This window comes from Chionomys nivalis, chromosome 6 (genome assembly GCF_950005125.1).
Source record: "Chionomys nivalis chromosome 6, mChiNiv1.1, whole genome shotgun sequence".
Lineage (NCBI taxonomy): Eukaryota > Metazoa > Chordata > Mammalia > Rodentia > Cricetidae > Chionomys > Chionomys nivalis.
This window is the reverse complement of record NC_080091.1, coordinates 12,274,764-12,301,436: the sequence shown is the minus strand read 5'-3', so window position 1 is coordinate 12,301,436 and position 26,673 is coordinate 12,274,764. Positions and strand designations below refer to the sequence as shown.

Genomic DNA, 26,673 nt, shown 5'->3' with positions numbered 1-26,673 from the left:
GGTTGAGAAAGAAGGATGTAAGAGATGGACCACATCTGCTCAAAGTACTTGTGTGCATGTATCAAACCGTCAAAGACAACATCTTCATTTCCAAGTCACTGAAGGAAATCTGGGAGTTGGCTCAGTTGGTAAAGCAAGGATCTGGGTCCGATGCCCAAAACCCAGGATGCGCTGAGACGCCTAGTGCTGGGGAGGTGGAGACAGGAGGCTGCCAGCCTTGCTGAGTTGATAAGAGTGCCTGGGCTGAATAGAATGGGGGGAGGGGGCAGCTGGGAAAGGTTCCACAGCTGAGACTATCTTCCGAGGACCCAAGTTTGGTTCCTAGCCCATATCACAACCACTAATGACTCCAGCTCTGGAGGATCTGACACTCTCTTCTGGCCTCCTCAGGCATCTGCACCCATGAACACTCATGAACACGCACACTCACACACGGGCACACACATGCACATATAAAAAAATAATAGTGATAATAGGGTTAAATCTTTCTCTTTTTTTAAGTATACCATGAAGACTGACTCAGGAAGACATCACGGCTGTCCTCCGGCCTCCACACGCACCTTCACGGGTACATGGAAACACAAGCACATGCACGAATACATACAAATACAGGCACACCCACCAAAGATGAAAATGGCTGAACGAAGCTGAGTCCCGCCAAGGGACGTCACGTGCCCAGAGTCACACCTGTGACTAGTGTGGAGGACACGATAGAGCATGAAAGCCAAGCCCTCACAGGGACGTCCGAGAGGCCAGAGGAACACAGAAGTTATACACACCACCCAGAAGTCCTGTGGGTCCCGGGCTAACCCCAGAGAGCCAGCAGGCCACCAGGGGTGAGAGGTGTCTGGCTGGCCTAAAACAGGAAACCCCCTCCTAACCTCAGAGGATCAGCTGAGCTCTGAGACTGCCTTCCCTCCAGTCACATGACCCCTCCAAAGTGGGTATGATTCATCGCCCCTTCCAGGGCTTCAGAGTGGCCAGTGAGAGAGCAGGGCTCCTTCAGAAGGCGGCAGTGACTGCGGTTACACCGCGAGAAGAACTTCCCAGTATCATGAGGTATGTGAGAAGGTGAGAGGAGGCCAAGAAGTCGCTCGGTCGCTGCAGGAGGCGTGTGGAAGGCTCTTCCCTGTTTTGTGGGACAACCCCTCAGCTTCCCTCTTTCGTCAGGATGAAAGAGAGCCATGGTGGTTGGGGGAGTGGGGGCAACAAGGCCTTAGGCAAATCAGCAACCAGGCATTGTCAAGTCGGAAGTTGGCTCTCCGGTGCCTCTGCCCAAAATAGAGATAATTCTGTTCAAGGAAGTAGCAGTGGGGGCTAGGGGCCTCTGCTGGGGGCTGGGAAAAGCCACCCAAGCTAAACACAAATTCTGTCTTCTGTGCTTTCCACACCCACAACCCCAACCCAGGGAGACCACAGGGAAACAGGAAATGCCTTACCAAGCCTAGCTGGGGAAGATAGAAAAGGGTAGCTGGATGGCATCCTCCAGGCTCTGTCTGGCTCACTGAGACAGTCACATGGCTGCCCTGAGAGGGTGGCCACGCTGTGCATCCTGTCCAGAGCTTTGAAGTGGAAGGGCTGATGGCGCACCCTTCAACACAGACTAAAGCATTCTGGGAGTGAGGCTGCCTCTCGTTCCCCCCCCCCCATACCCCAGCAAGCCCTTAGTCTTAGCAAGCCCAGAGGGAGTGTTAGGTTAATGTAGGTAAGCAGGGCGGCCTTGGGCAGGTCATATTACCTTCATTATTTGAGTTCCCCAACTAAAACCGGGAATGAAATCACAGTATGATGGTACATACCTGTAATCTCAACCTCAGGAAACTGAGGCAGAGGGGTGGCTTTAAGTGAGATAAGCTTGGGTTACATAGAGACCCTGTGTCAAAAATGGGTGGGAACAAGGCAAAGGGAGTGGAGGGAAGGAGAGAGGAGGAGATAGGAAGATGGGAGAGGAGGAGGATGGGGGAGAGGAGAGGAAGATAGGAGAGATGGGAGGGAAGAGGGGAGAGAGGGGAAAGGAGGAGAGAAGATGGTGTTGTGTAGCAATTTCCTCTAAGATGAAACCTTCCACGTTGGAAGGAAGCTCATTAAGACACAGGATGTCCTAAGAGGAGGTGATACACTCCATCCTCCAGAGAAACATGTTAAGCCCAGGGAATAAACAACAGAAAGTGAACAGGAAGTTCCTAAAACAGATCAGATTCTCTAAGTCCCTCCCTTCCCAAGGTCAAGCTGTAAGGACTGCTTATGGCTGAACTGCCCAGAAGTTCAGACAGGACAGGGCACCTGGAAGAGACTGCCCTGCTTGCGGGCTCTGCCGTGCCCTCCAGGTTTCCAGCAAGCACCGTCCATGCTGGGCCTCAGTTGAGGAAACTGTCTCTGAGTCATTTCTGCTCCTGCAAGTGACCCCTCACTCACATTCCTGTAAGCAACCCCAGGAACATTCACTGTTCACCAAGATGGACTTTGGTGGTATCCTTGCTTTTTTCTGTTGTCAGTTCCCTGGCTGGGGTATGTGGACATGTGTTCGTGTCTCCCCCGGAAGAGTGTCACACAACAAAGGGAAGGGAATGGAAAGAGGAGGAGACAAGTGAAGATGAAGGGATTGGGAGAACAGAGAAAGGGAAGGAGGAAAATAGAGGAGAGAGATGAGTAAGAGAGAAAGGAGAGAACCTCCTCTCCGCTCTAGAACTGAGAACAAAGCCCAACCCGCAAAACGCAGTTATTAGTTGACTCAGCAAGCATACATTAAGTGTTTACTGTTTACCCAACACAGAGACCCAGTGGTGAACAAGAAAAATAGGCCCTGATGCCACAGTGCTTGCAACCTGGAGAGAGGGGGTAGATTAACAGGAGGGACTCTCACAACAGCAATCCGGATATGGGTTGGTGACAACCCTGGTGAGTGTGTGGTCGGAAGTACAGTCAGCTGAGGCATGAAGTTACAAGACCGGGCAACTGTACAGCTTTGGGGTAGTGGAGGGGATGGCAGGGCTCGGCCGGCAACCACAGCAAGACAGAAGGGGATGGACGGTGGGGGAAGAACGCTCAACAGCGTAACCTTCAACCGCATAAGCGCATCAACTTTAAAGAATCTTCCAACTTCTCCAGCAAGACACACACTGTGGTGCAGCCTGTACTCCTGACGAACTCTGCTCAAAACATAAAAACGTCTAAGGGCTGGAGAATCCCCCAATGAAAGGCTGGAGGTAGAACACCCGCCTAGAATCCTCCAGCGAGGGGCTGGGGGCGTGGTCAGGGGTAGAGCCCCTGCCTAGATTTCCCCAGTGAAGGGTTGTGTGTGGATACGTCCACGTGACTGCAGGCGCCAGAAAAGGCTGAAGAGGCTGCTGTATCCCCTGAAGTTGGAGGTACAAGTGGTTGTGAGCTCCCTGATGTGGGTGCTGGGAACTGAACTTGGGTCCTCTGCAAGAGCAGTCAGTGCTCTCAACTCTTGAGCCATCTCTTCATCCCTCCCACCTTATTTTAGGGGGACAGTCTCTTTCTCAACCTGGAGCTGGCCCACTAGGCTGGTCCAGCTGGTCAGAGAACCCCAGCAATCCAATCTCAACCTTCCCAATACGAGGATTACAGACACGCCCCGTCACACCTAATCCACTCAGGTCCTCGTGGCTGCGTGGCAAGCACTTCACACCCTGAGGCTCCTGCTGGCCCCCACACCCCTGTTTTTTTTTAAAAAAAAATATTTATTTATTATGTATACAATATTCTGTCTGTGTGTATTCCTGCTGGCCAGAAGAGGGCACCAGACCTCATTACAGATGGTTGTGAGCCACCATGTGGTTGCTGGGAATTGAACTCAGGACCTCTGGAAGAGCAGGCAATGCTCTTAACCTCTGAGCCATCTCTCCAGCCCCCCCCACACACACCCCTGTTTTTAAAAGGGCAGCTACCACTGGTCCTCTGTATATGCATGTGGACTGTCTCCAGGACCATGTCTCCCCGGGAATGAAAGCACGCAGGGGACCCCATCCCTTCTCGACCCTTCTCTGCATAGAACCTGCGCACCCTCTTGTCGTGACTTATCTCAGCTGCGGAGAGAGCTGAGGGGACAGCAAGCCAGACAGTCATGGTGACCAACACAGGCAGGATGCTCGTCCCATTCTTCCATCCAGTTGGCTGTGCATGCAGAGGCCAGAGGACAAGCTTGCAAGTCCTTCCTCAGGCCCAGTTCACCTTGTGTTTTGAGACAGAGTCTCTCATTGGCTGAACCTCATGGACTCAGTTAGGTTGATGAGCAGTGAACCCCAAGATCACTATCTTCGTCTCCTCAGTGCTGAGTTAAGAGGTGGACACCAGGTCTAGCTTTCTTCCCCTGGGTGCTGGGAATTCAAACTTGGATACTAGTGCTCCCCAACCACACTCTTACAATGTGGACATCTCTGAGCCATGGCTGGTTAAGCTCACAGACATAGCACAGTCAGATATGGAGGAAGAAAAGAATCATTCATTCATTGTACATGTCATTTGTGTGTATGGAGGTCACTTCTTCCTTGCATCATATGGGACTCAGGGATCAAACTGAGGTGGTCAAATTTGGCGGCAGGTGCCTTTACCTACTGAGCCATCTCACTGGCCCTCAGATGTTTTTGTCTCTTTTTTAGCACAGTGTCACCCTCTTGAGGGCACTGATGCGTTCATCTCTTTCTTCCAGCTGCACTCCGCACCCAGACCTGGAATGCACTAGAGAACGTTTGTTGCATCAGTGGAGAGATGGCTGGATCAGCAGGAGCCTGCTACATGCTCTTCCCTGCCAGGAGCGGTTCTGCAGCCCCTTTGGCTCTACGAATGGTTGATTTGCATAGCTGTACAGATTCCCCTCCGGTTTGGGAAATATGAACAGAGTGCTTCGCAGGCTCACTAACAGTGGCTTCATTCCCTCTCATTGCCCCATCCCCACCCTTGTTCCTGTAGAACCCTCGCTCTTTTAGGGGAGAGTAGAGCAGGCAGCAGCTACTTCCTTCCTGCCTTCTTCCTTTCTTCCGCTTTCTTTTTAAATCAGATTTAATCCGTGGGAATGGTGTGTAGTGTGTCAGTGTGCACATAGGCATGCATGTGTACAGTACAAGCACGTGCATGTGTGCACATGAGTGTATTGTGTACACGCGTGCATGTGTGTAGGCCAAAAGAAGTCATCTTTTTTTGGTTGCCTATTTTAAAAATAGGCAGGCATGGTGGCACATGCCTTTAATCCCAGAACTGAAGAGACAGAAGCAGAATGATCTCTCTGAGTTCAAGGCCAGCTTAATCTACAAAGGGAGCTTCAGGACAGCCAGAGCTATTACACAGAAAAACCCTGTCTTGAAAACCAAAACAATACTACTGACAATGCTTTGGGGAAAAGAAAAGAAAATCAAAACAATATAAAATAAAACAAAACAAAATAGAATAAAAATTAAAACATCCTTGGCTACACAGTGAATTCAAGGGCAACCTGGACTACATGAGACTCTGATTTTTATAAACACAGGGTTTGGGGTTTTTTTTAATAAATTGTGCTGTACTCAGCTCACAGAATGGTTGCTCTCGTCACCATTCCCCAAACAATAGAGTGGCTGGTTCCATGGCATGTGCCTTCTAACAGCTCAGGAGAGGCACCTATAGATGATGTCAATGCCAAAGGAGGGCACAAGCAGCTTCTATCAAAATGGCACAGCATTTTCTGCAGGAGATTAAATCACAGACTGAGTTTGTTCTCCATGAAAGAAGCTAGTCTCTTGTGTACCGAGGGACTACATATGGCTCATCAGAAGATGGTGGGCAGAAAATTAGGGGGTGGGGTTAGGGCAATAACTCTGGGTAAAGCATTCGCAGTGCAAGCATGAAGATATGAGTTCAAATCCAAAGCACCAACGTAAGAGCTGGGTGTGGTGGGGATGCCTGTAGTCCCAGTACTAGACGATAGAGACAGGAGGATCCCAGCCATCACAGGCCAGTCTCAAAAATGATGGCAAAAAATCTAAAAGCATGTTTCTTTAGAGGACCAAGTCCAGCTGCCAGTAACTCCAGCTCCAGGGGGGATGCAGTGCCTCAGGCTTTATGGCTCTGCATAGGAATGCGCATGTCCCCGCAGAGATACACTCACAATTGAAAACCTTTAAAAGAGATCTTTGAAGGCAGAAGGAAGAAGAGCGCTTGAAGAAGACACCATGCCTCCACAGACATGCGTACAAGACTGTACACGGATGGGCATACACACAAGGGCACGGACACAAAAGGAAAATGACAGTGGGCTGCATAGTACCAGGAAAGGTGGGATTTTAGTGACGTGTTGGAAGCCTTGTTGAAAGACTGAAGGCTCAAAGGCTTGAAGGAGGTGAGGGGGAAGCCAGGTGGATAGCAGTACGGACAGTGTTCCAGACAGAGGAAACATCAGCGCTGAACACCTGAGGCGAGACACATTGCCTGATGCAGTGGAGGAGAGGCTAACAGGCCTGTGGCTGGAGCAGACTGTCAGAGGGAGGTGAGAAGGGAGACGGAACCAGGTGTCTGAGGAACCAAAACCAGGGTCTGTGAACCAAACACAAAGCTTGTGATTGTCACCACAGCACCCAAACTTGACATTTGACCTTGAGAGGAAATCAACAAAGTTGACTAGGTTCCCCGTGAGGGACTGGGGGCGTGGTCAGAGGGAAGCCCACCTAGAATCCCCCAGTGAGGTGCTGGGGGTGTAGTCGGAGGGTGGAGCCCCACCAGAATCCCCCAGTGAGGGGCTAGGGGCGTGGTCAGGGGTGGAGCCCCACCCAGAATCCCCCAGTGAGGGGCTAGGGGCGTGGTCAGGGGTGGAACACTGGTCTAGCTCAGGAAGTCCTAAGTTCCCTTGCAGCTGAGACAAAGAGAAACAGAAATAGGGAACTGAGTCATGGAGATTTTCAGTAACTTCCTGTAATGTTTAATGTCATCAACTTGTCTGGATACAGGGTTAGGTAGGAGTCAAGCCTCCAAACACACCTATGAGGGCTCACTTTACCTCTGCGCCTGTCTGTGGGGGGTTGTCTAGGTTGGGGCAGTTGCAACATCCCCTGAACTGGGGGATGGACTGAATGCAAACACCAGCACCGTGTCTCTGCCTCTGACTGTAGATGGCATGTGACCAGCAGTGCCTTCCCTGCCACCAGGCCTTCCCTGCCATATCATCTGTACCCTGAGACTCTGCGCCTGGACAGCCCTCCTTTCCTGTCTGTGACATCTGAACACGTGCTCCTCAACTGATGGCATTGGCTGGCAAGGTTTAAGAGGTCTGGTCCCGTTAGAGAAAGTATGTCACCAGAGATGGCTCTCTCTGCTTCCTGCTTGCTGTAGGAGGCAGGAGGCCCCTTTTCCTGCAACATGACTCCCTCCTCTTATCCCTCTGAACCATAAGCCCAAATCAATTCTTCCATAGGCTGCCTTGGTGATAGTGTTTGATCCTGGCAATAGGAGAGTAAATAAAACACTTTCCCAAAATCCAGCGGCTGGAAATGGAACTCAGACCACCAACGTCAGGGCCCCACACTGTGGTCCCCCACTGAGCTGCACTGAAATCTGGGAGATACGTTCCATTCCCACACATCGGTACACTATTTCAATCACACAAATGCCTGGAAGGTCCTGCTGTGCTCACTGGCCTCCAGACCCTGACTGGCACACCAAAGATAGCACCGCGCTCTCTCCATGCTACACTGTGCACGTGTGTTTCCACGGTCCGCTTTCAGCTGTGATGGTTTGCGCTATCACTACCCACCTGATTGACTCAGTCTCTATTGGAGTCGCTATTGAGACTAGGCTGATAGCCAGCAAGCCCGCAGCACTGGCCTCACAGGAAAGTGCCCACGGTCATGCCTGGCTTTTCAGTGTGCCTGCAGACCCTCACATTTGCACAGCAAATGCTGTACCCAAGCCACTAAGTCCAAGCCAATCACCCTGTTATCTTTTACTTCCAGTTCGGGCATGCCGCCCAAGGGTTCTGCCAGTGTACACAGGTACACACCCACCTGAATGGTTTGCTAGGACTGGGGGCTTCTCAATGCCTTCTACCCCAACTCCTGATTCTCCTGCAGTCTAACGAGCTTCACGCCGCGAAGGATCTTTCCCCAAACCATCTCTTTCTCTTCAGGCCTCCAACCTCAAAGATCTGCGTGAAAGGATTACACACTCCCACAGAGGAGTGCACGCTTGTGATATCTGGGCCTCTGTTTCTAAACAAGACATTGTCATCCTTTCTGTGGGTCTTAGGCGTCGTGGGCACCAGCCAGTCTGAAAATACTCCAATCTGACCTCCACCAGCAACACTGGGTCAGCCACCACCCTGAGCACAGACAGCATCCCCTGCCAGGGTCCCCATCCCCATATCCACAGGGTTCATCTTTCCCTGCCCCCAGGCTTCTGCTCTATGGAGATTCTCTAGACTCTCTACTCAAAAGTGCTGCCCAGCATATCTTTCCAAGCATAACTTTTTTCAAGATATTAGCCACTTAAAATGTACACCTGTCCATGTTTTCTCTTTGATTCATTTCCCTCCTTCAAAATAGGTGTGTTAGAACATGAGCATATGTGCCCCACTTCCATAGTCCCCAGCGCCAAGGGAGGGGCCTGCCCTGCACAGTACCTGTTTGATGAGTGGATGGATGGATGGATGATGGATGATGAATGGATGATGGATGGATGGATGGATGGATGGATGGATGGATGGATGGATGGATGGATGGATGATGGATGATGAATGGATGATGGATGGATGGATGGATGGATGGATGGATGGATGGATGGATGATGGATGGGTGGGTGGATGATGGATGGGTGGATGGATGGATGGATGGATGGATGAGTGGATGGATGGATGGATGGATGGATGGATGGATGATGGATGGGTGGGTGGATGGGTGGATGGATGGGTGGATGATGGATGGGTGGGTGGATGGGTGGATGGATGGGTGGATGGATGGATGAATGGGTGGATGGGTGGATGAATGGATGAATGGGTGGATGGATGATGGATGAATGGATGGGTAGATGATGGATGGATGGGTGGATGGATGATGAATGATAGATGAATGGGTGGGTGGGTGGGTGGGTGGGTAGATGGGTAGATGGTGTATATATTATTTCTTCCCTTTTTGCTGGACAAAGGAGAGTGATGAAGAAATGGAGGAACTGAGTAGTCTTTTTATTCCAACCTCCACACCTTGATCTTTGCTGTTTCCATCAGCCGTTCCTTCTCATTTTCCTTCCGCCTTCCACATCCCATGGGTCACTCTGTCCCTGGCTTCATTCTGATAACAGTGTCCCAGAGACCCAGAGGCAGCCTCTCTGGGTCCTTCCCTCTGGCATATTATGCATAGCCCAATTCTCACACACATCTGCACAGAATTTCTAAGGAAGGCAGAGAAAAGCAAGGCTAGAAACCGCCGAGAAGACAGATAGGGAGGGTCAGGGTGAACCCCAGCCCAGCCTGGGGCTTCATACAACAGAGCAATGGGAAAACTCATACTGACTCTTCAAAACCCAGCCTAAATAGCCCTCTTATATAAGTCCTAATTCTCCTAGGCAGTGTCCTGCCCACATCCCTAGAACACACAGGCCTGAGACTATCTTTTTCTGTCTCCTTGTGTTTAAGAACTCTTTGGGGGCTAGAGCCAAGTTCCCAGCATTGTCTGGTACATATTAGGACTATTGCGGGAACATAGTTGGTCCTCTGGGGATTAACACCATTCACACTGACCCTTCAGAAAATCAGCCTTAGCTATGATGCTCAGGGGTGAAAGTTCATCCTTAACTGAACTGTTTTCCCAACAGCTGCGATTGCCACATCACAGGGCACCCCGAGTCCTGCCAGAGCTGGGGCCCTACATGTCCCATGGCTACTTCCTCAAGCCCTTAAAGCTACTGGAGTTCAAGCAAATGTAGTCAAATCTCTGATGGCCTGTAGCCAGCCAGAGGGACGTCCATGGAGGGCAGCAAGTGGGTGTTGTGCTCCCTGCTCCCTTCAGGGAACTTGTGATGGCTCCAGGAGCCACTGCTTCACCACCGACAACCCCAGGGGACATTCTAGAGACCCCAGCAGTTCATTCTCAAAGCGATTTCCTTCTTCAACCACATGGGACCCCTCGCAAGAGGAAAGAGACCAGCCCCAGCCAACCACAGCTCATCATTCCAGGGGCAGCCTCCTGGGACTTGGAGGAATTGGATGTGCTGGCCTCAGAGACAGAGGGCAAGATGGTAGATGTCCCTACACCAGGGCTGTGTCCTTCAGACCCTAGGGAAAGGCCATGTTCCCTTGGGTACAGTGAGTATTCCTCTGCCCCCATGATAAGGCTATGTACCCCTCTGACTTGAACCTATATCTTCCTTTTGTAATGCTCTCGGCCCCCCCACCCAAACTCAGCATCCTTGGGAAAGCAGGGAAAAGAGCACAAAGCCACCAGTCACGTTTCGCCCTTTCGCCCATCACCCCAGCCACATTCAAATAAGGATTTGAATACATTTCCTAAACTCGCCAGGGCACTTCTGAGCATGCCTCCCCTTGAAGGGTGGGGACGGCAGAAAAGGTCTCAGGGTCACCAGGGACCTTTTTAGGGATCCCAGGCCTGAGCCCTGCATTCAGTGGGATGGGCAGAGCTAGGAAGCCACAGGGGATAAAATGCAGCCCCCCCACCCACCCTCCATGAAACACAGCCCAGAGCCCTGGCAGGAAATGGAGGTGAAGGAAGATGTGAGGAGGAAGGGGGGGGAGATCAGAAGAGGCGGAAGAGGAGGAGCCACAGGTGGGGGAGAAGCAACTGAAGGCCTCTCTCTTCAATGCCTGAGTCTGGCGGCTCCAACCTCATGCACACTCTTGGCTATCCACAAGGCGCCCGGGTACCCCAGGGCCCCTCTACGTGGTTCTCAACAGTTAGCCTGTAGTTGGCGGGATTTTCCCCTTGTTAGTCAACACAGATGCAAGCTGACCTAGCGTCTGTAAACCCACGCAGGGCCCTGTTCTGCTCAGCACCTCCACTTAGCCAGACCCAGACCTAAAGAGGTGCTCCCCTCCAACCCAGCCCTGCCCTGGCATCACCCAGCAGGCTCACCTGGGACATCTGGGGCCGCAGGTTGACCTCCCGCAGGTTGATGGCTTGGGGAAGCAGATTGTTAAGCAGTTGACACAAGAGCACACCATCTCGCAGAGCCTGTGCCAGCTCACACACCTGGGCCCCCTCCCAGGTCACTCGGTGGCTGGGAGGCAGCACCCGACACTGAATCAGCCAGTGGGTGCACTGTCGCCAGAGCTCCATGGTGGCTGCCTGCCTCCCCCTCGGGGAGGCCCCGTGCACCCTCGCGCCTCCACCACCGCTGCCGCTGCCTGCCCCAGTGGGGACAACTACAACACCACTTCCTCTTCTGTGACTGTAACTGTCGCCCTGGGGCTGGGGGTGGGGAGGAGCTGTGGGGCGGAGGGGAGCACCTGCAGTTCCGCCCCCACGCCTTCCACGCACTGGTGTGACCTCCCCTTTCTCCACCCACACTCAGTAGACCTGGGCACCTGCAGGACTAACCAGCCACTACCTCATCCCGCCTATTGGCACATAAACTGTCACCTACTCTAGCTCCTCCAGGTCCCCTGTGTAAGACCCTGGTCTCTCACAGTCTGTCCCCGCTGCAGCCCCCAAAGGGCATCTTCCCCAAAGGGCACTCCTCCTTTGCCCATAGCCCCTTATGGCTCTAACTGCCTTCTTCCACAGGATCAAAACCCAAGTCCTCCCTGCACCCCACAAGGCCCTGCTACCCTGCCTCCACCCCTTCCAGCCTCTGTGTCCTCTGTGTCCTTCATTCCCTGTGCTCCAGCCACGCAGACCTCCATCCTGCCTCAGACGGCTTCCACTGTGCCCACCGGCAGATATAAGTTAATAACTGACTACATGGCTTCCTGATGCTACTTCTTGACTAGTGAGTGCTCAGCTCCAGAGAGAGCATCTATATCACCGCCAACCTAAGGATCAAGGGCGAAGGGACGAAGGGATGGAAAGCTTGTGAGAGCTGCGGGGTGGGACGGAGAGCTGCGGGGTGGGACGGAGAGCTGCAGGGTGGGACGGAGAGGTGCGGGCTGGGACGGAGAGGTGCGGGCTGGGACGGAGAGCTGCGGGCTGGGACGGAGAGCTGCGGGCTGGGACGGAGAGCTGCGAAAAGCCTTCTTCCCGGCTTGACATGAGGGCTGTGCTCATGAACTCAAACCAGGGAGATGAGCTAATCTTCCCACAGGCAACAGTAATGGACGTGGTGAGGAGAGTGAGAAGGGAGTCCAGGACTCATTGAGGGTTTCTGGGGAAAGTAAGGGGGAGTTGAGGGTGGGCACGACCAAGCTAAAGCGCTAGCGTGGAGCACTCGACATGACAGTCAAGGAATGTGAGTATAAATATACAGTAGAAAGGACACTCTGCTTTTACAGCCAGTTTTTCTTTTTCATTTTTGTTACATTTATTTGCTCACTTTGCATGTGTGTATATATGTGTGTATATATGTGTGTGTGTGTGTGTGTATATATATATATATATATATATATATATATATATGTCGTTTGTGTGTATGTGTGAAGACATGCATGGGACACAGTTTCTATGTGGCAGTCAGAAGTCATGAGGAAGTGAGTCTGTTCTCTCCTTCCACCGTGTGAGTCCCAGGGATTGAACTCAGATCTTCAGGCTTGACAGTAATCACCTGAGCGCTCTCACCACCCATATTTTTTCTTTTTCCTTTTGCTCTTGTGCTGTGAGCGCCATGTGTTTGTGCGCGTCTGTGTGTGAGTGTTGGTGCACACCGTACACACACCGTGGCTCATGTGTGACCTCGGTGCAGGGGTTCTCTTTCGCATCACTTAGGGCAGGGTCTTTCTCGCTCTTTCTCTTGCTCCTGGCTAGCTTGTCCTTAAGCTTCACAGTTGCTTCCCCCCCCCATCTCATCCTGGGAGCCCTGAGAATGAAGTTCAGACTGCCGCCTCTTGCTTAAGCCCTGGGGATTCGAACTCAGGTTCTCCCATTCACATAGCACACATGACTGGGCCATTTCATGAGCCTCCAAATGTCATTTTCTCCCTGAGACACTTCCAGATTTCAAACCATGGCCCTTCTCCACCCTTTCCTGTCTTTTCCCTTTTCTTAAACTCTGATACCCAATAAATCTGACATCTTTCCTGCTATGAGTTCCCCTCCGAGCCAAAGCCACTATTGCCCTTCCCTATGATCCATTAATTCATTTGCTTATCAAATATTTACTGTCTTCCTGACCATACTTATTATTTAGCTCCTACTATTAGGAGCTAAGACTACTTGGGCAAGGAAGCCTCGCTCCAATTTAACCTACCAGGCTCCAAGTAGCTCCCCTTCTACTCCGCCTTTTCACCGTTATGGCCACTAAGCGGCGCTAGACTGCTTCCCTGGGCCAGCCTGAATCTGATTTGCATAGCAGGGAGTTGGGGAAGGGGTGGGCACAGCCTGGAAACCCTCTCTTTTGCAATTCTACTGGCGAGGACAGTTTCCACTCCCTATTTTTGGCATCTGTGACTTCCTACGCGTCCTCTCCCTCTTCTATAAACTGGGTAACAATTTACTTTCTCTGCACACGGTCAGGGTCGGAGATTAGCGGGGGCGGCCAGGCTGTGAAAAATGAGGTAGGCATGAAGGCACCCACTAAGTCACTAAATTCAAATTCCGTCCCCACGACCCCCAAGCTGTGGTACATATGTACGAATGGCTTGACTCCCCCACCCCCGTGCCTCAGTTTCTCCACTGAGAAAATGGGGGTGGGGTGGGTGACGTGAATAGTATCTATCGTATCCTAGAGGGATATGAGTGAAAATTAACCCTTTGGGGCAGGGCTACCAAGTTGAATTGTCTTGGTATACAGCAGGTGTTCAATAAGCGGTGCCGCTATCATATAGAATACTTTAAAGCCGGGCGGTGGTGGCGCACGCCTTTAATCCCACCACTCGGGAGGCAGAGGCAGGCAGATCTCTGTGAGTTCGAGACCAGCCTAGTCTACAAGAGCTAGTTCCAGGATAGGCTCTAAAAGCTACAGAGAAACCCTGTCTCGAAAAAACAAATAAATAAATAAATAAATAAATAGAATACTTTAAAGACTTTCATATAGCCCAGACTGGCCTTGAACTTCGCTACATAGTTAAGGCTGTCTGAACTCCTGATCCTCCTGCCTCCACCTCCTTAGTGCTGTAGTGACAGGTGTTCACCACTACACCTTTATACAGCACTGGCCTTGGAACCCAGTTCACGACTGCTGGTCCAGCGCTCTCGCCACCGAAGACCCGCCTAGGGAGCCTTGAATAAACGTGGCCTTTTACAAACGTAGTATTGCCTCTCTTGCCGCAGATTCCCAATCTCCAACTTCCTCTGCCTCGTCTCCAGGCATCAGGATCGAGGCCCACCCCAACCTGAGAACCCATCAGAACCCTCGGTCCTCATCCTGGCTCAAACTCCCGCCCTACTCCATCTTTGATGGAGGCTGTCGCTTTTTCCCACAAGTCTCTCCATTCCAAACCCAGGCAGGATTGGCGCGGGGAGGGGGGAGAGGGAATAGCAGGAGGGAGCAGCAGTTGACCCCACAGCCCTGAACTGATCTGAATCCCTGGAGATTTGGAGAGACACCCTCAACTCGGCCAGATCTTAGGAAGACATGGCATGCGGTAAAAAATTGTTCTAGAGCTTGAGGCTGGGGCTTAGTGGGTAGAGCGCTGTCCAGCGTGCACGAAGCCGGGGGTTCGGTCCCAGGCACCGCATAAACTAGATATATAGATGACAGTGCACAACTGTCCTCACAGCACTAGGGAGGTGGAGGCGGGAGAATCAGGAGCCCAAGGTCATCCTCGGATAGGTAAACGAGTGCTATAAAAAATGTGGGGGAGCGGGGAGAAAGAAGGAAAGGGAGGAAGAATTCCAAACCGTGGTACTAAGGGGGGCACAATGGTGAGCAGGCGTGGCGCCTGTTTAAAGAGCGGGGCTGTATGGAGTTGCCAAGGACGAGGAGTCTATAGAGAACAAGAAGAGCGCGCGCTCACACACGCACAGACTTAGGGGCTCGGCTACGGGCAAAGACAGGTTCCCGGGGGCGGGGTGAGCGCCTGGGAGGTTCCTTTGGAGGCGGGGCCTGAAGGGGAGGGGCAGATGGGGCGGGGCCTGGAGGGGCAGGGCCAGGTGCCCAGCCTGGGCTCCAGCCAGGTGGAGGACTGGCGAGGTTGAGCCTGGTTGGGGCGTGGACAGTTCGCACCTCAGCTGCTGAGCCTCCTGATTGAGTTCCGTCGGATCCCCCACCCCAGAGTCCGGACCACGTGAGTGTGGGGGTGATCTTTGGTAGATCCAAGGGTCCCTACTGGGATCGGGGTGGGACCGTTAGCTCTCAGGGAGAACCCGAGGATCCATCCAAGAGAGTCTGCGGGGGGTCGGAAGAAGTCTCCAAGTGAGTGACTGCGCGTCCTGCGTGTCCGGGAACCCGGGTGTGTCTTGGGTGGCCCTCACGCAGCTCCCAGCGTGTTTCCTGCTGTCTGCGGAAATACTCTTGGCTTCCACTTTGGTGCACGCTAGCGCAAATCCGGATCTGCCCCTCCCTGGCTGGCTGCCCCAAACGCTTCCTAAAGTCGCCTGTGGTCGCCGGTTTAAAACGAGGTCTCCCCTCCTAGCCTTTTCTTTACCTCTGGTCCCTCCTCGCTCACATTAGCACGTTGTGAAATCATCAAAAAACGCCCGTCTAAGGGCCTCACCTTCATTTCACCCAAACACACACACCACCCAGGCATCCCAAAGCTCTGCCTTGCTGCCTCAGTCCAAACCTAGGTCTCAGCTCTAGGTCTGAGCTCTCAGGTCCTCGCCTCCTGGAAAGGGTCTTTCATACTTAAAGAACACCAGTCCCCGGGGCTGGTGAGATGGCTCAGCTGATAAAGGCGTTTGTCCCCGAAGTCCGCTAGCCTGAGTTCCGTCCTGGAACCCACGTGGAGACCAGAAGGAGGAAACTGTCCATTGGCCTCCACCCTCGAATCTTGGCACTCCCGCACACAATAAAATTTAAATTAAAAAAGAACCCTGCCCTTCTAGCCTTCCTTACCGAAATCTTCCTGTTTCACTATTTGCACCCGGAACCCTTAGAAATGATCTTCTCGGCTCATCTGTTGGTTGTTGGTTGCAGCTGAGGATCCGGTAATTGGGTCTAGGACAGGTTGGTGGTACACAGTAGGTCTTAAATCACCATATCAGCTCAGGGTTGAAGGTGAGATCCCGGAACCCCAACTCTACCTGCATCTGTCTGTGAGGTGTCTGCTGGCCACTGCACCCTGAATGTGTGCAGACACAGGAAACCTACACACCTCACTCGAGTTTGACTGTCCCCTTTCCTGGTTCCCCTCCCCTGCCCAAATAAGTTATCCCCCAAAAGACCCAGACGACAGTTTCCTTGACCTGGGGCTGCACCTGTGCCATAATATACTCCTTGAGCTCCCCAAACTTGAACCAGAACTTGGTTCTGCCTCGCCCCCATTCCCACCGAAGGTTGCTGGAGAAACAGGAATTTGTCAGTCCTGAAGTGAGCAGCCAGAGCCGCGGGCGCCACCCAGGTGACAAACAGGAAGTGTACACGTTTGGGAGCACACCTGGCTTCAGGTGTGCAGTGCCTGCGGCAGCTCCCTCCCAGCCCCGGGGGCCCCAGGTCTCAGGACCTAGTTGAGGATGCCCCGCCCCCCTGTCCAGGAAGCCGTGACTCACGAGGCAGGAATCCTGCTGTGTGCCTCTCGGCAGCCTTGCCAGGGCCAAGACTCTGGAGATAGGTAGACAGACACACACAGATACAAAGATCCATCGCTGGATGGGTATATAGACAGACAGACAGACAGACAGACAGACAGACAGACAGAAGGATAACTACGATAAGATAGGCAGCCCTCCCTCTCACCCAAGATAATATTTTTAACAGATATTTGAGGCACAAGCTGGGGCCTGTGGAAAAATGTCTGAGATCTAAAATCTAACCATAATATACTAACTAAATAGTTGAGTAACCAAACACAAAAAGAAACTCAAAATGTAAAGTCACCATTTGCCGATCAGTCTCCAAGTTTGACTTTTAAACGGTCTTGAAGGCAGGAACTATGCAGGAGGGTGGGGCTGCAAGTCAGTGGTAGAGTGCTTGCTCACTTAGCGTCTATGAAGCCCTAGGCTCCATCCACAGCGCAGCACCTAATAAACCCAGCCTAGGGGTTCAGGCCTTTCAGCCCAGCAGCTGGGGAGGTGAAGACAGGAGGATCCTGAGTTCAAAGTCATCCTGGGTTGTACAGTGAGCTCCAAGCCAGCCTGGGCTACAGAACATCAAAACAAGCCTTGTGTTCTGCTGAAGAGTAATGTATACTTAAGAGTAACATGTTGCACCTTGGCAAGGAGTCTGGTAAGTGCAGTTGCTGGTGTGAGATGACTTTAACTTTACTATTTGATTTTATTTTTACTGTTTGGAAGTTGTTTTTTCAGATTGGGTCTCACGCCGCCATAGCCCAGGCTAACCTTGACTCGGGACCCTCCTGTCTCAGCCTCCAACGTGCTGAGTTTATAGCTGTATCCAATTTAAATAGTGATAACTAAAGTAAGCGAGTTACTTATGCCCACATTTATCTATACATTTCTGTTATTTTTACATATACATTGTTTCCCCTTTATAGGTGAATGAGTGTCAGCCCACAGTGGGCAGTGCCACCCTGAGCAGGTGGAGCTGGGCTGTGTAAGAAGCTGACAGAGAGCCAGTAAGCAGGTAAGCAGGCCTCCTGAAGTGTTCATGTGTACTTTCTGCTTCAGATACTACGCACACAAACACACACACACACACACACACTGACAGAGAGCCAGTAAGCAGGCCTCCTGAAGTGTTCATGTGTACTTTCTACTTCAGATACTACAACACACACACACATATATATGTATATCAAGGTATGTCTGTGTGTCTGAACGTATGCCACGTGGAAGGGGGATGTGGATGTGTTTGGAGGTCAGAAGTTGTGGGATCCCCTGGGGTTGAGGTTACAGACTGTTGTGGGTTGCAGTGTGGTTGCTGGGATCTGAACTCAGGTCCACTCTTGTCTGCTGGACCCTCTCTCTTGCCCTCTGCCTCCGTCACTGCCTGAGTTCCTGCCTTGCCTCTACTTGGGGATGGAATGGGACCAGGAAGTGTAGCTCAAATAGATCCTGTCCTCCACCAAGTTGCTTGTGAACAGTGTTTCCTCCCAGTGACAGGACAGCACACCAGGACAAACATAGACCGTTTCATGTAAGATGTACTCACTTGTAAATAAGTGTGGTGTATTTATTTGTATATAAAAATTTCTCATCCGAGCTGGGAGCTGTAGCTCAATAATAGAACTCATGCTTCTCATGACCAGGGCCCTGACTCAACCCCAGTGTGAAACAAGGCCTACACTATTAATATTGAGATATTTAAGCTGGGCGGTAGCTCAGTGTCTGTCCCTGCCAGGCGCTTAGGAGGCCCCAGGTTCAAACCCCAGTTACACACACACACATTCGCTATGCACACTGGCACACACCTTTAATCCCAACACTCAGGAGGCAAAAGCAGGTAAATCTCTGTGGTTTCCTGGCCAGTCTGGAATACACAACCAGTTCCAGGCCAGCCAGTGTGACTATGTTCAAATATACATACATGCATGCAAATATGGCTGTGAATTGCTTGTTTAATTTATCATATGCATTCATTTCGTGTGTGTGTGTGTCATCTATAGCAGCATCTGAGCTGTGCTACAATATGGACTCTTCAGAAGAGCCCAGTATAGAATCAGGCTAGCTGTCCATCAACACAGAAATCAGAAAGATATACAGCTCAGCACTCAAGACGTGGAGGCAGGAATTTGAGACCAGCTGGGCTATATGATCTCCAAAGTAAAAAAAAAAAAAAAAAAAAAAAAAAACAGGAGAGGAATAAAAGGGGGATGTGGTAGGTGTGTGCGTGCGTGTGAGTATTATGCAGTTATAGAGAAAAATATATAATTTGCAGGAAAATTGATGGGACTGAGGACTGTCATGTTAATTAAAATAAACCAGACCCAGAAAACAAATACTATGTTTTCTCTCACATGTAAAATACATATAATCAAGCACTTATTATATGTACACACAAGTACATACATAATGTGAAATTAAAGCACTTATTATATGTACACACAAGTACATATATAATGTGAAATTAAAAGATGAATTACTTAGACGTGAAACTGAACAAGGATAATTGGGGTGTGCAGACGAGAGAGGGTAATGGGGGCCTGAAAACATGATTGGGGAAATCGTGTTTGCACAATTGTCCCCTGCCCTCACGTAAAATGCTGGCTCGCCATGGTCACACATTGCAGTAAGCCCAGCCTGGGGCAGGCAGAAGCAGTCCGAGACATGAGGCCAAGGAGCCTGGCCAAAATGACAATCTCTTTGTTCACTGGATGACCCTGCCTCAAGTAATAAGGGAGAGAGCAATAGACACCCAACATCCTCTCAATTCAACACGCCTAAGGGTCCAAACATCGCGCGCACACATGTGCGCACACACACATGTGCACACACCACATGTACATAAATAGAGCAGGTAATGGAGTGAGTATGGGCAAAATATATTATAAACAGGGATGACGATGTCATGATGGAATTCACTGTCCTGTGTGCTGAACACAGGATTGTTCTAGCTTCATTCCTGTTGCTGGCGTAAGACACAGACCCAGAGCAGCTTAGGAGCAGACAGTTCTGTGCCGCAGCTTCCAGGGTACAGTCTGCCACTGAAGGAAGTCAAGGCAGGAACACAGGCAGAAGCTTGTGTGGAAGGTGGAGGAAGACTGTTTGCTAGCTCTCACACAGACCCACGTCTAGCTTCCTGATACAGCCCGGCACCACCTTCCAGGGGATGAGTCATGCCATCCACAGGAGCTGTGCCCTTCTACACAATTAACAATGAAGACAATCCCCCTACAGACATGCCCCCATGTAAATCTAATCATGACGAGAGACCTTACCCCAGACTCCCTTCCAAGGTGACTTCACACTGTGTAAAGTTAACAGTTAAAAATGACTAGAGAAAAGGTAAAATGAATAATGGAAATTTCAAAAACGAGATGATGAAAGGATGAGACCCAATGTGCAGGACTCATCGCTCCCATTTTGCAGATGTGGAAGACTGGGGCAGGGTGGGTGTGCAAAGTTCAGCCCTGATGCCCTCCGCCAAGAGCTCCATGCAGGCACCACAGGATACAGACAACCTTACCTGCCAGCCCTGGTACCATGGTCAGCTGTCTCGACAGGTATGGACCCTGTAGGCGAGTGGGAAGACTCTCCCACACGAATGTGGGAAAGCCTGGATTTTAGGTGAGCAACTTGGAGCCAGGGTCTGTTGGGGACAGGTGGGCTGGAGGACGGGAGACACTCTTGAAGCTTGGCCGAGTGGGAGCTATCGGATGAACAGAAACCATCCCCGTTTCCTGGGATACTGCTGCGGATGGTAATGGAGACTGAACAGACCCTGTACTCTCTGACCCCTGTCTGTCTCCCACCCCCCATCTCCACCCTGGCACTTTCCTTTGAAGTTGAGCCCCCTTGCCTCCACCTCCTTACTGTCACATACTCAAGATGGGACCCTGAAACATACAATAAAATTATGGCAGACAGAAAGTTAAGTGATTGCCCAGAATTCAGACATGCTGGGTCCAGATCCTAGCCCTACAGTTCACATTCTGTGGGACTATGGACAATGCATTTGAATTTTCTGAGACTCAGTTTCCCAGTCTATAGATCCTCTCAAGTTTGGTGTGGTGGCACACGCCTGTAAATCCAGCACTCCGGAGGCAGAGGCAGGCAGATCTCTCTGGATTAAAGGCCAGCCTGGGCTACCCAGTGAGTTCCAGACCAGTCAGGCTACACAAAGAGACCCTGTCAAAATAACAAACTAAATACTTCTTAGAACTAGGTAACCACAACACTCCAGAAGTTCTGTAGTTCAAGGCCTCTTTGGGTTACATAGTGAGAGTTTATCTTTAAAAAAAGAAAGGAAGGCCGGGCGATGGTGGCGCACGCCTTTAATCCCAGCACTTGGGAGGCAGAGGCAGGCGAATCTCTGTGAGTTCGAGACCAGCCTGGTCTACAAGAGCTAGTTCCAGGACAGGCTCCAAAACCACAGAGAAACCCTGTCTCGAAAAAAAAAAAAAAAGAAAGAAGGAAGGAAGGTAGATAGATGATAGATAGATGGATGGATGGATGGATGGATAGATAGATAGATAGATAGATAGATAGATAGATAGATAGATAGATAGATAGATAGATCAGGAATTCTATGGCCCTAACCAAGAAATCAGGACCACTGGAATCCCCCAGTGAGGGGCTGGGGGCGTGGTCAGGGATGGGGCCCCTACTTCAAGGTGCCTTTTGTTGACTGGGAGGGGAGGGTTCTGGAAACACCCACTTATTCTGCATCCTCAGGAAGCTGAAACCCTCCTACAACAAGATGGTGACTTCCTTGTTCGTTCCTCGGAGTCCCGAGGGAGCCACCCTGTGATCTCCTGCCGCTGGCGAGGCAAGATCCTACATTTTGAGGTATTCCGAGTGGTGCTGCGGCCTAGACCTGGTCGCCCGCAGGCCCTCTTTCAGCTAGAAGATGAAAGGTTTCCCAGTATGTCTGCCCTGGTCCACAGTTACGTGACCCACAGGCGACCGCTGTCCCAGGCCACAGGAGCTGTGGCCTCCAAGCCTGTGAGATGTCAGAGGCCGCTGACACGCAGCTTCAGTGAGGACGTGCTCACCGACAGCCTGGCTGCCCCCAGGCCTCTCAGGTATTCAGCACTGAGACTTCTCCTGATTTACTATTTCGGGCAGGGTCTCATGTATCCCAAGCTGGGCTCAGACTCGCCTGAACTGCGGACCCCCTGCCTCTACCTCCGCCAGTCTGGTTGCATAATGAAGAACTAAGAGATGCCATCACTGAAGTGGCCGGCAGGTTGATGAAACTGGTTGGTGGCATTTTCTCCACCCGGGCTGGACTCACAGCCCTTTGCACCTCTGTCTCCTAGGCCTAGGAAGTGGAGCTCCAGCCAGCCTGCAGGGTTGGACCATTCAGGAAGGGGGAAACGTGATGATACAGCAGGTGAGGGGCCCAGGCCCACAGAGACTGGAGTGCGATTCTCCCCTGAGTGAGCTCAGGCCCCTGGATCTCCTCTTGAGACCTTGCTTTCTTGCTCTGGTCAGTTGAGAGCTTCTTGATACTGCTACAAGATCATAAGTGTGTGTGTGTGTGTGTGCGTGTGTGTGTGTGTGCGTGTGCGTGCGCGCGCACTTGCGCGCGCGCATCAGGCTTGAGTCGCAAGAGAGTATTCCTGTGTTTGTACATCAAGCCTGGGTCATAAGTGTATAGTGTGTGTGTGTGTGCCTGTGTCGCATGTGTGTATGCATGTGTGTATGCATGTTTGCACCATTCCTGGGTCATAAGTGTGTATTCATGTGTGTGTGTGTGTTAGCCTAACTACTTGAGAGGCCAACACTGGAAGATCTCCAGTTCAAGGTTACCTGTAATACCCACTGAAGTCCTCTCCCAGAAAAAGGTGGGGAAGGCAGGGGAGATGCTCAGAGGCCACACCAGCATGAATACCTGAGTTTGGATCCCCAGAACCCCTGTTTTAAAAAGTCAAGTGTAGCGATGTGTGTTTATTATCCAGTGCTAAGGGGTGGAGACAGGAAGATCCCTGGGGCTCGCCGGGTCACCAGCCTGACACAGTCAGGAGTACCAGGCCAGTGACACAAACCCTGATCAAATCAAATCAAGTCGATGATGCCTGAGGGACAACACCTAAGGTCATCGGCTGACATTCATATGTGTGTGCACGCATGACCACACGCACACGAACACAGAATTCAGAACATGCCCCAAGTGTTGAAGGTTTGTTTTCAAGGTGGCAGAGACTGAGAGGCTGGGAAGGGATCCTCAGTTACTGGACTGAAGCAGGAGAGCCAGAGGGCTGCGCTCACTCCCACCCCACTCTGCACAGTCATATCCTCCCCTTGTCCCAGGAGCATCCCCGGCTTTCGGATCTGCCCTGCACCGGACAGGCAGTGAACCCACGTTGCTGAAGGCCCTGCCTCACCTGGGAACTATGGCGGACAGTCTCACAGCCTCTGACGGACAGCTTCACGCAAAGGCTCGCTCCGTGCCGCTCCGGACGCCCTCCTTGGCCTCTGGACATCCCCCAACATACTGCGAACTTCTCCCCCGAGTGCCCAGTACTCAGGGAACGACTCCCAGACCGAGCTGTCCAGAGCCAGCAGGCTGGTGGTGGGAAAGTGAGGACGACGAGGAAGAAGACAGATGCTTCATAAGACCACAAGCTGAGGTCTCATTTTGCATCCCTGGCCACCCCTCCGGCCTGCTGGGTCCCGAGAACCGGCCCTTGGATCCTACAGTTCTGTGCACCCTCCGAAGCTTGCTGGTGGCACACCATCCTGAGAGTACTGCTCTGCACCTGCTGTTGGTGGACTGCCAGGTGCGTCACCTGCCGGGGTCCTCCACCAGCAAGGGGCTTTTCCCTGGGAGGAATGAACAGATGTCTGCTTACAATAGATAGGGTACTAGCCGCAGAAGAAATGATTCCACCTGAGTCTAGTTTAGTGAGCGTTTATGGGGTTACTTCCTGGAGCACCGGTGACTCAAAGGCTGCATCCCCTAAAAAGCCCAATGCTAGTATGGGTAACTACTCCCAAACACTGCATTCCTGGCGCCCCCTGCAGGCAGCTCCAGACATTGTTAGTGCTTATGAATCTCGTGACCCTTGTAATCGTCAGACTTCCTGAGACTTCCAAGTTTCCTCGATTTCCCTGGCCTTGTTAGTTAACTTCCCTGCTCCATCCAGGACGGGGTATTTCGGTTAGGAGAAAATGGTTTCACCAGAGGAACAGAAGGCAGGCTCCAAGGGATCATCAGAACACTTAGTCTGTTCCACGTGTTTTGTGTTCTCTTGTCAAGGCTATAGGCCTGCTGGGGGTGACCAAGAGTCAGAAGAGTGCCATGGGCGTCGCCTCTGGTCTAGAACTACTCACACTTCCTCACGGTCACCGCCTGAGGTTGGAGGTGCTAGAGAGGTGAGGTGCGGGGTGGGGGTTGTGACTTTCTAACTCAGTTTCTGCTAACATTCCCCATGGTGGAGGGGGCTGGGCAATCCACTTCCTGCCCTTTCTCCCATCACAAACTCTCCTACTGTCCCCAGACCCTTGCATTCCACCTCCACAGGATTGAGACCCTGGCACTAGCTGGGGCCCTGGCTGTGCTGGGTTGCTCGGGGCCCCTGGAGGAGCGCGCAGTCGCTCTGAAAGGCCTGGTGGATCTAGCGTTGGCGCTGAGGCCGGGAGCGACAGGGGACCTGCTGGGACTGGCTGGGGTCATGGGCGCCCTGCTCATGCCCCAGGTGTGTTGGGAACAGGGTTGGGGAAGAAGCCCGGGTGCAGGTGAAGAGAAAGATGGCACTAGCTGGGCTCCCATCTCCGCGTCCAGGTATCCAGGTTAGAGAGCACTTGGCGTCATCTACGAAGGAACCACACGGAGGCTGCGCTGGTCTTTGAACAAGAGCTAAAGCCTCTGATGCGGGCTCTGGATGAAAGTACAGGTGAGAGAGGTCCTGGGCTGTGCCTCGCTTGCCTCAGGCTTCTTCCCAGCCCCAGGGTCCTGCTCTGATCCAGCCCCCCACCCCCACCCCACCTAAATTTTCCCTCTCCCTATTTTAGGTTTCCTGCTCTAGGCTGCTAGCTACATCATATGCTCTTCCCCTGCCCCAGCCTCCTTCCCAGCTCCAGGATCCGTCCCTGCCGTATGCCTGACCCAGCCTAGGCTTCTTCCCTGCTCTGGGTCCTGGACTCCACTCTAGCCCTGTGGCTTACCCCATCCTAGGCATTTCTCTTTAAATTCTTCCCCAATCCTAACCACCTGCCCTACACTAGACCCTGGCCTCGCCCCTCCACCCTCCACCGCTGCCTTTGATCACGCCCTTGTTACCACCTAGGCTCTACCCTGTGCCCCATTCCACCATCCCAGATCCTACCTTTCCCACAGGACCCTGCAGCCCAGGAGAGGTGGCCCTGCCACACGTGGCACCAGTAGTACGCCTGCTGGAGGGCGAGGAGACCTCTGGGCCGCTGGACGAGTCCTGTGACCGGCTGTTGCGCACTCTGCACGGGGCGCGACAGGTGGCCCGCGATGCGGCTCTGTTCCGCAGGGCGGCAGCCCAGCGCCTGCAAGGTGAGCAGTGGCCCTTTGGAGGCCAACCTAGCCCAAGTTTTCCAAAGTCTCACCCAACTGGGACCGCCACACCCCCGGGGGCGGACCTAACCCCAATCATAAACCACAAATAGTGCTCTTCACTATAAAAGGGACCACGGAGCCCAGCGGAGCTATGCCCAGCAGGGTCCCACCCCAACCTCTGGCTTGGGACTATCTGGCCCCATTGGGGTTCCCTCCAACATGACTTCTTCCCTAGTCAAGTCACACTTTCCTCCCACCTGGGCCCAGCCAATCTCTAAGACCCTTATCCTGGGTAACTTCTAAGACCTTGGGTGTCCACACCCTGCAAAGGGGCAGGCTCAGTCCAAGGTTTGCCGAGCTGGATGGCCATGCCCTTTAGTCCCGCCTCCCGGCGTAGCCTCTAAGACAGGGCTCCCTGAATGGTGCACCTAGGCTGGTCACCCTGTCTCGTGTTCTGCACCCTGCCCTTACCCCTGCAGAGATCAAGGGGCTCCCTTCCCCTGCTAACCCCTGCCCAGGCACTCCCCACTGGCTGCTATGGGTCAAAGTTCCTAGCATTAAAAGGCAGGTATGGGAGAGGCCTGAGCCACACCCGAAGCGCACCTGACTCTGCCTACAGGATTCAGACCTAACCCACAACTCTGGGAGGCGCTGACCACCGGTTTCCTGCGCCGCTTACTCTGGGGGAGCAAGGGGGCCCAGGCCACCAGAGACAACCGCCTGGAGAAGTTCCATCATGTCCTCAGCATCCTGTCCCAACAACTAGAGCCTGAGGGCTGAGAGACTCCACGAAGGCCACCCCCAGCTATTCAAGAAGCATCCGAATGAACTTGGCACAGTGGTCCACACCCAGAACTCCAGCACTTGAGAATGAGATGGAGGATTGGGAGTTCAAGGCTGGCTCAGCTGTGTCGTTTGAGGCTGGCCTGGGCTATATGAAAATTATGGGGGAAAATTTTTTTAAAAAGCCCCCTCCCGGTGTCAAAGTTTAGAAGAATCTCCATCTTAAAATGGACACCAAGAGATTGGGGTATAATAGCTGCCTCCTTTTTACCAAAATACCTTCTCAGGTAGGGACCCAGAGACCAACCCTCATACTCCTGTATATACATACCCTACTCATCCATGCGTACTTTCTGAGATATCCAGAAAGCAACCACATGTTGAGCGCTTGACTTATCTAAATACAAACACCTTACAGATCTGGTATCAAAGTTCAAATCTGACTCTGCCTCTTAAATGCTGTGTGACTCTGAGCAAACCACCTGACCTCTGTGCACCCTAGGGAAATGTGGCAAAAATGAAAGCTTAGGGAATGAGTGAGTTGCCGGGTATACAGTAGGTGGGTAACAAGCATCAGTAATACACACAAGGAGGGCTTGCCAGGGTGTACCTAGG

General features: G+C 52.2%; 2 protein-coding genes across 3 annotated transcripts in view; one reads left to right on the top strand and one right to left on the bottom strand.

The window, feature by feature from the left end:
• The window catches only part of Vav1 (vav guanine nucleotide exchange factor 1), a 46,181-nt gene extending 34,838 nt beyond the window's left edge, over nt 1–11,343 (bottom strand). The window contains exon 1 of the mRNA XM_057771521.1: nt 11,067–11,343. Within this exon, the coding sequence (XP_057627504.1) occupies nt 11,067–11,270 (204 nt within the window). The 5' untranslated portion in view covers nt 11,271–11,343. The remainder of the gene's footprint in view (nt 1–11,066) is intronic.
• Nucleotides 11,344–15,183: 3,840 nt separating this feature from the next.
• Nucleotides 15,184–26,477, top strand: Sh2d3a (SH2 domain containing 3A). Of its 2 annotated transcripts, none has more exons than XM_057772359.1 (11): nt 15,184–15,310; nt 17,678–17,766; nt 20,172–20,305; nt 21,477–21,826; nt 22,064–22,137; nt 23,058–23,527; nt 24,007–24,122; nt 24,271–24,445; nt 24,532–24,637; nt 25,087–25,272; nt 25,895–26,477. In XM_057772359.1, exons 3-11 carry the CDS (start codon nt 20,216–20,218, stop codon nt 26,053–26,055), a joined length of 1,728 nt encoding a protein of 575 aa, XP_057628342.1. In that variant the 5' UTR covers nt 15,184–15,310; nt 17,678–17,766; nt 20,172–20,215; the 3' UTR covers nt 26,056–26,477. The 2 variants fall into 2 exon arrangements, with proteins under 2 accessions (XP_057628342.1, XP_057628341.1); XM_057772358.1 differs by having other exon boundaries at nt 24,532–24,643.
• Nucleotides 26,478–26,673: the final 196 nt, after the last annotated feature.

Excerpts from the sequence above, each read along its gene's own strand:
- Sh2d3a (XM_057772358.1), top strand. The coding sequence starts at position 20,216 with ATGCCCTCCGCCAAGAGCTCCATGCAGGCACCACAGGATACAGACAAC. Across the intron at positions 23,528-24,006 it reads TGCTGTTGGTGGACTGCCAG|GCTATAGGCCTGCTGGGGGT; the intron begins GTGCGTCACCTG and ends TCTCTTGTCAAG. Across the intron at positions 24,644-25,086 it reads GGCTCTGGATGAAAGTACAG|GACCCTGCAGCCCAGGAGAG; the intron begins GTGAGAGAGGTC and ends CCTTTCCCACAG.